At 25.7% G+C, this 17,624-nt stretch overlaps 1 protein-coding gene across 3 annotated transcripts in view; it reads right to left on the reverse strand.

Moving 5' to 3' along the window:
- Nucleotides 1–17,624, reverse strand: part of LOC135956313 (solute carrier family 41 member 2) — a 62,802-nt gene that overhangs the window by 6,715 nt on the left and 38,463 nt on the right. The window contains exon 1 of one of the 3 annotated variants that reach the window (XM_065506762.1): nt 1,282–2,054. The exons of the other annotated variants lie outside the window; for them this stretch is intronic. Within the exon in view, the coding sequence (XP_065362834.1) occupies nt 1,282–1,846 (565 nt within the window). The 5' untranslated portion in view covers nt 1,847–2,054. Of the gene's footprint in view, nt 1–1,281; nt 2,055–17,624 lie in introns of those variants that run through there. 3 annotated transcript variants of the gene reach the window in all.

A 17,624-nucleotide genomic window follows, 5' to 3' on the forward strand; every position in this document is an offset into this window, starting at 1 on the left:
ACAATAATGTGCAAAACCCGTTTTCAAAGATACGCCATTTATTGTAAATCCTGAATTTTACTGCATTCAATCGCTTTTTGCTAACTCAGAAACCGATAAAGTAACGGTAAAGCAATGTTATCGAAAAATTTTGATAGATTTGTTTAATTAGTTATGTTCTTGTTATATTAAAGCAAAAAAACATGAATTTCGCATAAACTTTAATATTGAATTTTGGCCAAAAAAGTGGTAAAATTTCCTATAGTGACCTGGTGTAAAACTAAATACAGTCATACAAAGAAAACTTTAAAGATGATCATCGACACGTTTTCCCCACACAGAACAAATTTGTATTCGTAATTCTACTAACTATTTGTGTATGTTAGCAAAAGCCGATGCTTACTTAGTCTGGACATAGTCTGTCACAGTGTCCATGAGTTGCAATTAGTCTTAATGTCCAGAGAACACTTCATTTAACAAAGCCGATAATGACGACCACGGGTACACCGGTGTCCCAACAACGAAAGAATGGGTTCCATTTTAATTAGTCCTTAAACGTGTCTCTTTTTTTAATGTATTTAGATTAAAACAAGTTCGATTACAGCATTTATTTTTGATTGTCTTTGAAAATTGACAGTTTTATTGGTACTGTTCAAGAATTGTTCAAAAATTTTTGTTATGGTCGTGAAAGGGTTAAAAGAATCTTGTTTGGTCATATTTTTTCATCGCCTGTAGTTTGTAGTTACAATTGTATTTAAAGATTGTAAACAAACAAGTAAATATAATGAATGTTGAGAGTCCTGTTTTATTTTTTTTCTTTCTTTATAAAATGTGTAATTTTGTCATTATTTAAAGTGTATTGCTAGGGTATAGAATTACAAAATACATACTTTAACAAAGTAGTACAAATAAACAAAATACTAAATAAATTTATTGTATAAAAAAGAAAAATATACTATACATATTAAGAGAGAGTGAGAGAGAAAGAGAAAAGGGCCAAATATGTAGGCCTTTTAGTTATTACACTTTTAATTAGGGATGTGTGCAAATTGATTTAGGAGTTTCTTAAAAAACAGCTGGGCATTATACATTTACAGATATGTAACAATAATAACAATATAAAATATTTAATTTAACAAAAGTTTTTTAAAAAATAACAATATTTTAGAGTTTATTATTTAAAAATAAATAAAACAAAAAAATATAGACTTTTTTATAATAGTAAAAAAAGAAGTTAGTTAAGAATATGTTTTGTGGGAGGTAGGTGGGTAGAGAGAGAAAGAGAGAGAGGGGGAAACTCACCATTTCCATAAATTGTAAATAATTTAAAATTATCATCTTGAGGTGGTAATGTATTACGATAGTGTCCATGTGGCACACCATTGTTACTGGTGTATTCATGTGTTGTAGAGTTTAATTTCGAATTTGTAGATAATGTTGGTGTTGATGGCTGTTGTTGTTGTTCATGTTGTTTATTATTATTGTTATTGTGTTGTTGTTGTGGTTCATGTATATCTAATGTGTGAACATCTAATGATCTTCTACTTAAGCTGTTGCTGTTACTGTTACTCATACTTTCACTATTTGCAGTTGTTGCTGCTGGTGTTGTTGTTGTTGTTTTTGGTGTTGTATGTGAAGAAGGGGGAGGTGGAATGTGTATAAAACTAGAACTAGAAGTGTTATGATGTGTTTTGTTGCTGTCTGCAGCAGCATTTCCTAATGCTGATGTTGCAGTAGGCGCTGACGACGACGTCGTCGTTGCTGGTGTAAAGGAGGTATCTTTAAGGTCATTATTGTTGTTGTAATAATTATTATTCTCTAATTGCTGCTGGGCTGCATCATCTGCATTTTTACCGTTGAGCGACATGTTGAATTTTCAATTTTGTTTTTTATGTTTGTTAATATAAATTATTATTTTTTGTTGTTTTGTTTTTAAATATTTTTTTTTACAATAATGTGTATTTGTATAAGAAGTTTATTTTAAATTTATTTAATACAATTTAAATAATTTATGAAATTTTGCATTGTTGCAGCTTTTTTTTAATTAATTTAATTTAAAATAATAATGTATAATTAGGAATGTTTTCTTTTTGTATAATAATACTTTAGGTTGCAAAATATAAATACAAAAAAAACTGGACTATATTTGTTCAATACTATATTATTTACATGACAGCTGTCAATAAAAATTCTATACTTTTTGCTTTAGTACATAAACATTTGGTAAAAAAAACTATGTAAATATAAATAAATTAAATTAAAAAGTAACTTAGTAGATACTTAAATAAAGAAAAGATTCCAATTAAACAAAAATGAAAAAAATAAGTAGAGTTTTGAACGTAATAAACTTTTTGTTTAAGTATTTAGACTGCTGCTAACAACATATAAATTTTGTTTACATTTAGCATATATTTTGCGTTTTTTTTAAGGAATTTTACAATAATTTATACAAACAAATATATTTCAATAAAATATCACACAATTTGTAGTTGGTTTTTTTAATAATTTATATTATAACTACAGTGCTAATAAACCTACTACTAATTAATTATTGTTATTTAATTATTTATAATTTAAATTGTTTGTTTTAAATTTATTAGCGTTTTGTTTACATGTTAATTATTTGTATAATCTAAATAGTGTGTGTTTATTTTTGTAGTGTAGTGTATTAAGTGTAGACTTGTGTACATGGGTTGGTTTTTATTTTAGCGTATTTTTGTTTTTCTTTAAGGTTTGAACTCTATTTGTTACTTTAATAATGTAACAATTTCGAGAGCTTTAGTCACCGGACCGTTGAGATGGCTAGAAAAATGAAAAAGATGAAGAAAATATAGAGAAAAATAGTCGAGATATGGGGAATCATTAAAAAAAAAACTTTCACAAAAAAAAATTAAAACAAATTCTTATTTGTTGTGTTAAAAAAATGCAATTAAATTTTTCTTTCTTTTTCCACGTAATAAAACCTTTAAAACTAAATTGTGTTGTAAGATAAAACAAAGTAAAATTCATAGAGTTTAAAAATGTTAATTTTTAAAAGGTACTTTTTTAAAAATGTTAATTTTTAAAAGGTACTTTTTTAAAAATGTTAATTTTTAAAAGGTACTTTTTTAAAAATGTTAATTTTTAAAAGGTACTTTTTTAAAAATGTTAATTTTTAAAAGGTACTTTTTTAAAAATGTTAATTTTTATAAGGTACTTTTTTAAAAATGTTAATTTTTAAAAGGTACTTTTTTAAAAATGTTAATTATACACACTATTCGATCGAAAACTTATACTTGGTCCAACAAAATATTATTTTTTTAATAACGTTAGCTTTTTAAATATCAAAAAGTAATTAAAAGTTTTAAAAAAAAATCCAATCTGAGGGTTAATCTTCACCCGGTTTCAAAACCCATTAAACAGTATAAGGAAGACTTGAAAATTGAAAGAAAACCTGGATCAGGAAGAAAAAAGGTCTAACAGTATTGGTAAGGCAAAAGAAACCGAACAACTCTTTAGAAGAGCACCGAACACTTCTATCAGAAAATCAGCTCGTAAAGTTAAATGCTGTGATTGTTTTGTACGCAGAGCCAAAGCTAATGCTGACCCCATATGTGAAATTTTTAAATGGAATTTTGTAAACAATAAACAGCTGTTACGAACAAAATCAACTATTGTGAATGAAAAGTTCATGGGAATATCACGAAAGCAATTTTCCCTTCGAGCTAAATGGATATTTCATAGTAAAATAAGTTTCACATGTTATTGCCGATAGGGGAGAATGTTTAATGAATTTGTACAATGTTTAATGAATTTGTACAATATTTGAATAAATGTAAGTATTTTTGATAATTTTTATATTGAACACACTACCATAATAATGAATACTTTTTCGATTTTTTTCTATTTTAGGAATTTTATTATGTTTTTATTTTTATTCTGTTAAGTAAATAAATCCTAAACAAATAAAAATTTCTTAAATATCTTTGGAAAAGTTTCCATTATATTATTGTCAACCACTACTGTATGTATAAAAATTCGATTTATTGCATGAAATTTAATAGCTCTATCCATAAATTCCAACTAATGAAGGGAATTTTTGCCATAATAAAACAACAGTTAACATTTTGTTCAATTGTTTAAACAGATAAATAAAAATATTTTTTTTCTTTAAAACGTCATTACAAAAATACTTTGAAATTTCTTATTTAACAATAATCAATACAATCAATACCTATGTCACAACTGAATTTCCATTTTATTTGCCACTTAATACTTTTTATTAAATCAGATGATGTATTTATGGCCTTAACCCGTGCACATGAATCATACAAAAATCGATAATTAAATTTAATCAGGAACTAAATTTGTTTTAGATTTAATTTTTGTTTTTTTCTTTTCAAGTGTAGTGGGTCGAATTGATTGTAAATAAAAGAGAAAATACGACACAAACCGTTATAAATGGACAATTTTATTTATGAATGTATGAATGTGAATACAACTATGGGGGAATAAGACCAACAAACAATTTTGCCATTGAATTGTTATCGAAAAATTAACATCATTTAAGGTCGTTTCTAGGTAAACAAGTTAAAAACTCAAAATTTTTTATAAATAAACACGAATTTTAAAGCTACTTATTATTTATGTTAGAAAACCTACCATAATAATTAATAATTTTATGGTTTTATGGTAATGTTTAATCATTTATTAGTTCCCGAAAATAGTACTTTTTCCACGCAAAACTAAAAATGGCAAAATTCTAGTAAACTCAAATAAATTTTATGATAACCATAAACAGAATTGTTTGTTATATGTAGATATAAACATTTATAAATTCAGACAAAGTCATTAAGTCTATAATTTGTTTAAATTGCCCCAAATTTGACAGCGACATTTGTAAAGAGATTTTATTTTAAAATATGTGTAAAGTTAGCAACTTGTAGTAGTATATTTATTGTTTATTGTCACATTTATTACTTGATATGATAAGAATTATACTATAAATATTTGGGTACATTGTACCTGTTAAAAGCCTTAATGTGCATTTTTAACAGCAATTTGTTATTCGTAAAAAAAATATTTTATTAAATAAGTTAAATTTTGTTTTATTGCTTTTTACAATTTGAAGGTTTTTTAAATGGAAATTTTGTACAGTAATTTTTTTTTAAATAAAGAATTATAAAAATTTGTGACAAAATGTTTATTTTTCGTTTTCTTTAGAATGTTATCTCTTAGTAGGTATTATTTGAAAAAATTTATCAAAATTATGTTTAGTTGTAAAAAAAAAATCATATTATCTTCTTTTATGAATTAAAAATCTCCTAGTAATTTTTATTACCAGCCAGAGATTTCTCTTGGATAATGAATATTTTGTTAATAATGAAACTTTAACTTGAAATTGGATTTTCTAATTTCCCCGAATTTTATCATTCTATGGAATCAGAGACCTCAGCCGACCAAATTCGACTGTGGAGGAAACTTAAAATCGGCTAAAAAATACTAAAATCCAAAAGCAGCGGCTCTAAGGAAGTTATACAAAAAGCGGCGGCTAGGCTCAGCCGGTTTACAGATGTTCGGCGAAGTTCTCAGCCAAGAACGAATCAAGCCAATATCGAATACTCTGTTCCAAAGTGAAGCAGATATCGTTCTGCTACGATGAAAACAAATATTATTTCGACGGAGCAACGTCTGAACTATAAGGCGGGTGAGGCAAAACTACACAATTTTTCTTTTAAAAAGTCGCCGAATTAGGGACAAACGTCGTCAAATCATGATTGGGACAGTAAAAATCCCTAAAATGACTACAAATAAAATTGAATATCGATACCATAGAATAACATAGATCCGAATCAGCTGTTTTTAGCAACATGGCGGAGGCAAACAAAAAATTAACAAAAGAAAATGTATAATAAACCACGGTAGATTTAAAAGAGGGACAAACATATAAATTTATCTTTCTATATCTCGTCTCACACACTCATCGATTTTTTACTATATTTTATTTTTTCTCTAAGATCTGCCTTAATGGTGGAATTGAAAAAATGGTAAACAAAAAATATAAACAAAACCATACGGTTCGATATTACTATTTTGACAGCTGTCAATGGTTTCTTATCTGGGTATCTGTGATCGATACGTTTCAGATTGCAAATTTAATTTTTTTTAACATTGAGCCAACTATTATTCCTAATTGAGAAAATTTTCCCGGAAATATTTTTTTATAAATTTCTGGGATATTTTTGTCGGGAAATTAGCGGAAGTTACAGTATTATTTCCGCACGGAAAACCACATGCGAACAGAGTACTAGGCTTAAAAACAATAACAAATAAAATATGACAACATCTTCTTATTCCTAATTGAGAAAATTTTCCCGGAAATATTTTTTTATAAATTTCTGGGATATTTTTGTCGGGAAATTAGCGGAAGTTACAGTATTATTTCCGCACGGAAAACCACATGCGAACAGAGTACTAGGCTTAAAAACAATAACAAATAAAATATGACAACATCTTCTTTGTTTATTTTGAGCATTTCTTTCAACTTTCCTTATAATTTAAATTCGCCATATTGAAAACGAGAGAGAGAGAGAGAGTGATGCCAACTCAATACACATTACAAATAATTGTTCTACTTTGTTTATTTTTTGTATTTCTTTAAATTTTTATTTAAATTTCAGTTTGCCATTTTAAAATTGAGAGGGAGATAGATAGAGAGTGATGTTAAAAGCTAAACTAGTTTGAGTGTTGTAAAGATGAAATGGTGTGACAATTGCAATCATGTGTATTTTGTTGTTGCTGTTTAGCAAAACAAACAAAAAAATCGTAATTTTGCAAGATCATTTGCAAAGTCTTAAATTAGCCATACTGTTTTTTTCGACCTAAAGTCGAGAGAATAGAGTACATCATATCGTATATTAATCAAATTGTGCTGTAATACTGAAAAAAAACACTCATACCACCCGTTAACCATATTATGGTGTTCCTTGTTATAAACTTATCGTATTGAATATAAAAATTTTCTTTTCACGATTAAGGATATAAACAATTTAAGTCACATTCTTACAACATTTCGCTACATTTTTGAAAAATTTTGTTTGTTGGGTTATTTTTTCTATACAAACACATGCCCAAGCGAACATATGATTTGCATGCATACATTTTCTATTCAATAAACTCTGTCACTCACACACTTTCATAGAAAAAAAAACTAAAAATATAAAAATAAAACTAAAATTTGATTTAGACCGGTTGTGAAGATCTTGTTGATTGTAGATGGATGATGACAATCGCAGTCGTTTCAAATGTCCGGCAATGTGGCTAACGAAAAAAATTTAAAACAGTCAATCCATTAAAATTATTTACGTACGTTTTAATACTATGAGTATTTAAAAAAAAGTTGTATTCTTCTTTTTTTCCCACTTTTTTCTATTCTTTTGATTAAATGTAAAATGCCGTTGGCTTTTAAAAATAATTATGACTGTTGTTATTTACGTTGTGATATTTTTTAAATATAAAACAACAAAAAATCCGTAAATAATAAAAGAACCACATACAATTAATTTAAATACATAATTAAACAAATAAAAATAAAAACTTTAAATTGTTAGTGATTTCAGAACATCACAAATGGGGAAATAAATGTTCAGTAGTTGAGTTTTATTATACGTATAGATTTTTATCTAAGTATGTACATTTGAAGAGTGAATTAATTGTTGGCTTTAAATAATTTTTTTTTTTTTTTTTGGTAATTTAAAAACAAAAATACTCCTAATCTTTGTATGTTTAGATTTTGCTTGATTGTTTTTATGATTACACAATTTCAAGCGTCATCATGTTGTGTCATTTGAGCATGTATTATTTTGGACAGATCTGTCTGCGGAACCTCTAAGAGATTCTTCAGACATTTGAATTATACTATTTAATATAGTAAACAATTATAATTCATAAATATCATTTATGCAACGTACAGTGAGAGTAAAAAGAATACATATTAGCGATATTCATGATGTAGAGCTCTTGGCGTAGTAAAAAAGCAGAAGAGCTATATTTCTAATATATTTTATGATGCATCTACTTTTAAGTTGGAAAATGTGGTTTGAAACAATGTATATTTTTATACATATGTATATAAACTGTCTATATAAATAAATTTCGGTGAAAAGTATAATTATTACATTCCACAGAATAAAATTATAATAAAAAAATCATAGTAATATATTTGAAATTAACATTTGCTGCTGATAAAGTCGAAACCATTTCTCATTGCTATATAAAAACTTGATAAATTGAATAATTCTTATGTTTGATCTATTTAGTACTATTCTACTACTTTCTTATAGAACAAACTGTTGCAGCCATGCACGTGTAGTCTTAATTTGTAGTTTGTAAACAAACACACACGAGTACACTGTAATTTGGTACGTTTTGAACATACGAGTGCAATAGCAACAACAATAACAGCCAGAACAGCAATAATGACAACGATGACAACAAACGAATGACACTAGCACATGCAAAACATACAATTTTTTTTTCAAGATTTCTACTTAGCACGAGTCATTAGCATGGGACAGACAGAAAGACAGACACTCAAATTCTAGACCCACCATTTAATATTTAAAAATCATAGATGGTTTGAAAGTAAAATAAACACTATAAAGATGATGATGAAGATGGTTTCGAGTGATGATTATAAATTTTACTACTAAAAAGACTTCCTATGAAAATTTAAACTGTATAAAGAGGTATTTTTTGTTTATAAATATTAAAGATTAGATAAAAATAAATAAGAAAATTTCTAAGGATGATATAAAACAAAAGAATACGTAAGTATGTATGTAGCATTTTTGTAATAGATAATAGAACTCACTCACTTAGCCAACCAATAAAAGTCGCAATTTTTATATTGACAGTTAAATTACTTAAAGAGGTTATAAACAATTGTATTGTATATTTTAAGGTTGTGTTTTTATTTTGTTTACGTTGAGTAAATAAACTATAATAAACTATTTTTTTATTATTATTTATAATAATAATTTTAATAGCTAAACACAGACTTTCAGGGGATGCCATAGGTTTTCTTTTGTTATGCCTTTATTTGAATATTTTATTGATTTTTAAGATTTACCTCCGTAATCAGAAACAGTTTTTAAATTTATCAAAGGTTTAAATTTTGTTCTACAATGTATAGCTTTCATAAGTTTAAAAATTGTTTATGAATATAGGGGTTAGTATAAAATTGCTTAATCATAAATTTATACTGGCTGTGTGTAAAAAATTGTTGTCAAGAGATCTTTTTGCATTTTGTGAACAAAAGCTTCAAAAGAATTAATTCTAAATTCAATTATCAAAATCAAATTTTATTTCTTAACCATTAATTAATTCTTTACAAATTAATTCACAAAAATTAACCAATAATTCATTACGAATTAATACAGGCTTAAATCCGTAGTACTTAATTCCTTATTATTTTAAATGTATTAAGTTCATTGTACCATTAATTCCTTATTAAATTTGTCTTTAATTCAAATCCATTTCAAAATAGCTTAATAAAGTTTATTGAATGATTAAATTATTCTTCAATTCAAAGCTATTATAAATACTCTTTAGACAATTTTTCCATTTAAAAAAAAAAAAACATATTGAATGGAGAAACAGTAATTTCATTCAATATGGATTAGATTAGAATTTACAAAAAATAACCATTAATTCATAACGAATTAATTCATTGGCTTAATTCCTTCATAAGTATTGAATTAATTTCATTGAGAATTAATTATTCAAAGAATGAATTCCTTATTTAATCGTTAATTTTTTCTTTAATTCTAATCCATATAGCGATTTCTATTTTGTTGCAATATTTTTCCGCATTTGTTAAGATCGGTTTGTAAAGTACTTTTAAAATAAATTATTATACATTTTTCCTCTATAATTAGATATGATAGGTTTTTTTGTTTCAGAGACGATGATATAGCGATTTCCGTCTGTCAGTTAACATGAACTTTCTGAAGACTTCAAATAAATCCACTATTGCAAATCAGCTGAGTTAAGAATTTATTTTCGAAAGAATTTAAATTCAAGATCAACATCTGTCAGAAATACTTTCTAGAATCTGTGGCAGCTTTGAAAATCTGTATTTTGCTTTTGTTATATATTTTTTATTTACTAAATTATCAATTCATTTTCTTTGAATTCCTTTCCTTTAGGTTTTTACACCATTTTAGCCAAAAAATCCCATTCACCTCAAACTACTCCTAAACTTTATATAAAATCCCCACAAAAATGGTAGCCCTGCATAAATATTATGCCTTAATGTGATTTTCCAAAGCAATAACAATAAAACCAGCAATAAAAACAATCTGTACTCACAGATTAATTGAGGGGGAGAGAGAGAAAAAACCCTTTATTATAGTGTTACTACACTGTTAAATGAATGTCACAATCTAAAGTATCACTAAAACAAAATAAACAAATTGTCACTCTAGTGGGTCAAGTTGAACTAAAAGTTGACTAATTGCCATTAAATGTGGTTTTGTTTCGGATTTATAAATTCAATACCTTTAACTACAATTCATATAAGATTATTTATTATAGGTTATAATGAAAACAACAAGAAAAAATATTGCAAGAAATGCAATTTTTATTGCAATTTTAGATGTTTGCATATAAACAAATATACATAAATATTCAAATTACATAATAAAAATAAATTATAATAAAACTGTCAACAATTTGTCTATTTAGTGACGATTATTGTATGAGGGTTTGTATGTATTTAGATTATATTTATTATTCGTTTGTACGACAAAAAATAAATTGTTTTAAAAGCCACAATTTTTTATGCAAGACACAGAATACAATCGATACATTTTTGATGTTTTTTTTTTTTGTTTGGTATAGATCATTAAGAATTAAATTATGTCATACTTAAATGACGTATTCAATTCAATGGTTTGAAAAAACACTCATTAATTCCAATACGTGTTGCTAAATGTAAATAGTTATTTTTATATAAAATAAAACTTTATACTTCCTAGCTAGGAAATTTATGGTATTTGTAAAGTACCAAACATTTAGAGACATATGTATTGTATGTGAATTTGGTAAATTTTGATTCTATATTTAAGATAAATAAAATCCCCTTAATAGCAATAGACAAAAAATCTAAAACTGATGGAAAGTTTTAAACAATGTTGTTATAAAAAACTCCTCAAGTTTATTTATTTTTAAAATTTTTGAAATAAACAACTAATACTTACATACAAGTATTAATCAAATACATATTTGTTTAGTAGTGTTAAACAATTAAAGAGATACGAGTATAAAGTTAACACAAGAAATAATTAACACTAACATCAAATTAAACATTTTTATGTTTTACAAAATTTTTGGCGTTTTTTCTGTGTCTTAAATTGTTTTTTTTTTTTTGATATTTTCGTTTGACAGTCAATTAATCATTTAAAGTTTAAAAATAGTCACAATGTTACATTAAAAAAGGGATCCTAAAATAACACAGAAGATTTGATAAACCTGTTTTTTAAAACAATTTCAGAATTGTCTTGAGGTTTCAGCCAAAAAAACAATATTTAAATATTTTGTATAAACCTTTAGTTGTTTTAAGTTTTAATAAAATATTCACGTTTGTTTTTTATATTTATAAAAATATTTAAAGTTTCTTAATTACAATAACATATGCTTTCTAAGCTTATTAATTCATTCCTTTTATAATTCATAAAAAATGTTATTTGCGATTCTGTGATGTACTAAATAACTATATTCCGGATTCTTAAGCCTCTGTCTATACTTAACAAATATTTATCATAACAATTAATGACGTTTGTTGTCAAGACAAAGTTGTCTGAGTAGAAGCACTAAAAAATTTTGAATTTTTCAACGAACAACGAATTAATACTAATAAATGGAAACTATATCTGATAATTTTGTATCATGACAACCATTTTGACGTTTATCATGACAAAAATTTATCAGGTATAGACATTGTGAAGGTAAAGGTAGGATAATCGATTTAGCTATGATCTTCAAATCAACTTTAAGAGACCTCAAATAACTGGAAATTCAGCTAAAAAGGACGATAAATGTGATCCATTTTTTACTTGAATTAACAATTTTGTATAGAAAAAATGTACCATTTTGTGTTTTGTTGAAATTTTTTCCGCATACGTTAATATACAATTTTTAATTTTTGTTTGTTTCTAAATTTGTCAGCTTTGGCGGCATTTAATTTAGAAATGTTGTTTAAAAATAGCTATTTATTGTAATTATTTATTTATTTCAACAATATTAAAATTTTTAACATGTTTTTAAATTTATGTTTTCGGAAACAAGGTAAACTATTATTATAATTTATTAAGACTTTTCATTAAACATTTTGTTTAACACAATTTTTAAACCAATCACGTAGCCTAGAACATTGACATTTTTACTTCATTATAAGCTAGAACAAAAATTTGCCCGCTTAAATCTAATCACTTATCAATCGACCTATTCATAATCAAACAGTTTCTTTTGTTCGCTCACAATTTCCAAAAAGCCTGCATTCCAATAATCATGATTATTGATTAAAAATTGTATGTATAATTATTATTAGCACCTTGTTATTTAAATAAATGTTTTGAATCACACAAAAAAATTTCCACCTTCACAAGAATTAACAGACAGACGACGGCCGGCCGGGCTAACTAAAACCAAAAATCAAAACAACACAAAACTCTACTTTGACAAACTCTGACGTAAAAAAACAACAACATTAACGTGTTAAGAATTATAAAGTGTAAACATAACAAAGAAGCAACAATAATGACAACAATAAACAGACACACAATCAAATGTGATGTTTTGATGTTTTGTTGTCTTGTTGTTGTTGTTGCATTAAACAACATTTGTACATACAGAGTTGCTATTTATTTATAAATTTTCACAGCAATCAAAATTGTTTATATTTGTCAAATAAAACTTAATTAAATTGTTGGCACATATTTGTTGTTGTTGCTGTTGTGGTCAAGTATGAATATGATTTGAAAACTATTATTATTTTTTTGTATTATTAGCAAAATAAATTATCGTATTGTATTGATGCATATCCACAGAAGTACATACAAAATGAGATGACTGTAACTATATTTAAATATAAATATTGAAATAAAAATACATGGTTTAATCACTTTTCCAATATAGACTGTATGTAGTAGAGCTTCCATAGTCATTATACTTGTACTAAAGTATTAATGTTCACTAATGGTATTAATTGCTTTTGATTAATTTTATTTCAAATTATAATTTGCTCTAAATTAATCAGTTTTTTGCCCATTTAACTGGTTAAACTGGGTATATTTGGCAATTGGGATGTGTGTATTGTCAAAAAAAAAAAACAAAATGTAAAAAAGTTTCCATAGCTCGGCTTAAATAAAGTTTCATAAATCAATTGAAAGTTTTATTTAATGGATTGAAATTATTTGAACAGTTTTTTGGTGGGAAAAATTAAAATATAATGGCAAAAACAAAAGTACAACTGTTTATACATAAATTGTTATTATTATCTTTTTATATTTGTATTAAATAAATATTATTAAATATACAATTTTGAAAGAAAAAAAAACATTATTTTGCACAATTAAAAACAGTAAAAAACATAAATTGCGACTAAGGCAACAGAAATGAGTTAAACATCAAACCAAGGACTGGGCTACAGACATTTTTTCGCGTATAGATGAAAATGAGACTATGATGACAGTTATGTCAAGTATGGAAATTTGGAAACAACATTTCTTTAACTTATAAGTGGCCGAAGAACCAGCTGAATAAAGCAACCCTCAAACAAATATAGACGATGGTGTTAAAAGCTCAAAACCTAACTAAAATGAGGTCAAAAAAAGCGAATTAAAAAAACAAGCTGGAATATCGGCGACATAGTTTGACATCAAAAGAAATAATTCTTAATTCAATTTTCAAAATCAAATTAAATAATTTCTCTTAACAGTTCCATTAAAGCATTCAACACGAATTAATTCGTTGTCTTAATTCCTTAGTACTTTAAACATATAGACTTCATTCGTTTAAGAATTCGTTCTTTATACAATTAAGTCCTTGTTGAATTATTCAAGGTTATCCTTAATTCAAATCCATTACAAAATATCATAATAAAATGATTAAATTTCTCTAATGTATTAAAAATAGGCTTCAAGTTACATTATTCGTTGCGATTTCCAAATTTGTTGCTAATTGAATGATTCCATTATATCCATAAATTGTTTCGGTTATAGTAATAGTTAGTTAATTGGTAATGAAGCATTACAACTTTATTACTCAACACAAGACACAGCAGAAAAATTCAGTCATTAACAATGAATGAAATATTATGTTTTTAAAGGAATTATTAAGGTGCCAAACATTACAACTTTTAAGGATATTCATATTTAGTAAAATAATAACAATGTCTTTCGAAACTAAGATTAGAGATAGTAGAAATTCTTAAATTGTTTAATTAAATAACAGAATTTTTTGATTTTATAACGATTAAACCACGAGCGTGACAAATGAATAATAACACATAGAAAAAATAAATTTGACATTAATGACAACTAAACTGGCAGCTTATTGCTTAGCAATAATTTCAGTAGAGCAAATCATCGCGATCAAATTTGACAATTGCGGCAATTAATATTGCTACGTGGAGACCTAACCCTAGGCTATGGGAATACGTATTTATGTTAACACACAATTTAAAAGACGATTTACTTTATTTTATATTTTTGTAAAATTTCTGGAAATAATTTTCTTTTGATGCAAATATAGCATTTTTCGAATTTTAGAAAAGTCAAACACAAATTGACAACCAAATTTGACATTTTATGTTAGCAATTATTGACAATTAATTACAGGCACGAAAAAGATACGCCTGCACTGAAGATAACATAATTTTGATATTTGCTGCAATATATGTTAATGATTTTTTTGCCAGTGTAGACGGGGGGTTTAAAAAGGTTGGACCAACATTGTATCCCCAAATATAGTTATTTAATAAAACATTTTATTCTAAATAATTTTATTGGTTTTTGGCTTAATTTAGTATTAAAAAATTCCCGGGAGTTGTCGGAAATGAAACGATTTTTTAATTAACTCCCGGGAAGGGAAAACGTGTATCAGCATTGTGTTAAATAAATTGTGTATTACCCTTTTAAACAATGCGCTCCTTATAATTATTAATTATAAAATAGATTGCCAAATGTTTATTGAGCACTTTGTCATGATTGTTTCGTCATTATTAACAAATTCTGTTTGCAAATTTATTTTTAATTTCAAATAGGTACATACAAGTTGTTTTTTAAGGATTTTTTTAAATTTTTAATAATTTTATAGAGTTTTGATTATTATGACATTTTAAAGATTTTATTTAAAAAGAGTTAACAATTATATTTAAATGTAAATAATAAAACAAAACAAAGAGTAATAAAAGCAAACTGGAATAGTGTGTTCTAGATATTGTTTATTTAAATAAATATTCCGTAGGAACAATAGAAGTAAGCGGTTTAAATTGTTTAATAAAAATAAACATGTTTTTTTTATATTTATATACATATGTATATAGTTCTTTTTTAATTGTTTATATATTATTTTAAATACAAATCTGGTTTTTTTCTAAATTCATTTCAATTATAAAACAAATTCCTGAAGTCTGTCTGTAACGCATGGTAGATATATAAATACATATTTTCTAATTTCAAACTTCACACTAAACTATAAAATTGTATTAAAATCATTAAATATTATTAAGCAGTAAAACAAATTGGAAATGTTAAGGTAAATTATAAAAAAAGAATGGAAACTTCAGTTTTTTTTTTTGGTTTAACTTTAAGGTTTTTATTTTAAAGGCAAAGTTGTAAAACTAAAATAAAGAATGACTGGCTGCGATGGCTGACTGGCTGACTGGCTAAATAGCCCTGAACACATTTTAAAAGAACGAATAAATTAACCATTAATGAAATACATAATAATAAAACAAAAATGATTTAACTCATTTAACGAAACATTCAAATTTAAAGGCTTATTAAGGTTAGTGAGCGTCAAGAGATTTTAAATACAATATTAAATTAATTATTAACACTTTTGTCATTGATTTTAAAAGCTTAGGCTTTGTTGTCTGACGTTTTACAAAAATTTAATTGCATTTTTTCGTTTATTTTTTTTCATGAACTGATTTGATTGCGTTTGTAAAATGCTTACACTTTCTGTAATTTTTTTTATAATTTTTTTGCTTTCTAATTGCTTATTATTTCATTTAAAATGAATAATTTGAAGTTGATTTAATTTAGAAAACGTTTAATTCATTTGGTTTAATCACTTTGGTGTTGATGTTTTATTTGAAAAATAAATTTAAACTTTTTAACGTTATTTTTTGCTTTTAAACTTTTAAATTTATTTGCTTTATTATTTAATAAATAAATATTTATTTATTTTAACTTTTTTTCTTTCTTTGAAATTCTATTTATTTAGTCACGGTTATTCTATTCCTTTTTTTGAAAATAATTTTTCTACGAATTTTTATTAAATTTTTTGCAAATGTCAACGTTATTTTTTTCTTCTTTTGTTGGTTTAACGAAATTCTATTTCTAGCCGAATTTATTAAAATTCTTAAGGGTTATGAACAGTCCGTCTTAACTTCATGCCGATTTACCGTGTACTGAATGCTTGAAGACGTTCGACACCTGGTATTATAACGTATCTCTCCTAAAAACCATTTAAATCAAATGAACAGAAAAAAAGCGTAACCAACCATAATCCATATTTTAAACTTAAACTAAAATATAGAAAAAAAAACACACAATATCAATTATAAGAGAAACCAAGCAAAGATAAGACGACGACGACAACGACTACAACAACGAGGCAGGCAGGCATTCATACATTTGCGCCACACGATCATCAATATTTATAAAATCTAAATAAAACTGAGAAATAAATAAAATAAAATAAAATAGCAAAAACCATAACTAACAATATAGTTAAATAAAAATAATGTAAAATATGATAGACAAGCTCAAAAACTTTTTTGCGATTGCTTGCTTGCACTCACTCTCAAGTGGCCAGCTCTAGAAAATAAATACAATGATGATGATCATCATCATCACGATCATCATACTTTTGAAATAACGATAAAGAGCAAACAGCCCACAACGACTAGTAAATAGTATTCATTAATAGGTTTTGTTGTATTGTAGATTTCAAATACATAGAGCGCGTTTATTTTTTTTTGAGGTGTAATGAAATATTCAAATAAAAATCGTTAATGATTAGATTAATGCTTTTAATTTTAACGTTTTATAAGTGTCTGTTGCACGCAAATGTCAATATCGAACAAATTAAGTCACACATTAAAAAAGTTTTAATGTTTTTTTAATGAAGAAAAATTCAAAATTTCACACAATTTTTTTTTCTTAATTTAGCGTTTTATTTATTTGTAACATTAAGCTTAGAATTTCTTATTTTTATTTGAGCACAAAATAAATTTGTTTGTTTTTTTTTAATCTGAAAAAACGTTTCATGTGTAATGAAAATAGATCGATGAAATGATCGTGATGAATTTCATTCGATTTCAAGAATGTGAAACAAATTAATTAAAAATTGATTTCCATCTTATACCTGAATAT

Source organism: Calliphora vicina, chromosome 4 (genome assembly GCF_958450345.1).
Source record: "Calliphora vicina chromosome 4, idCalVici1.1, whole genome shotgun sequence".
Classification (NCBI taxonomy): Eukaryota; Metazoa; Arthropoda; class Insecta; order Diptera; family Calliphoridae; genus Calliphora; species Calliphora vicina.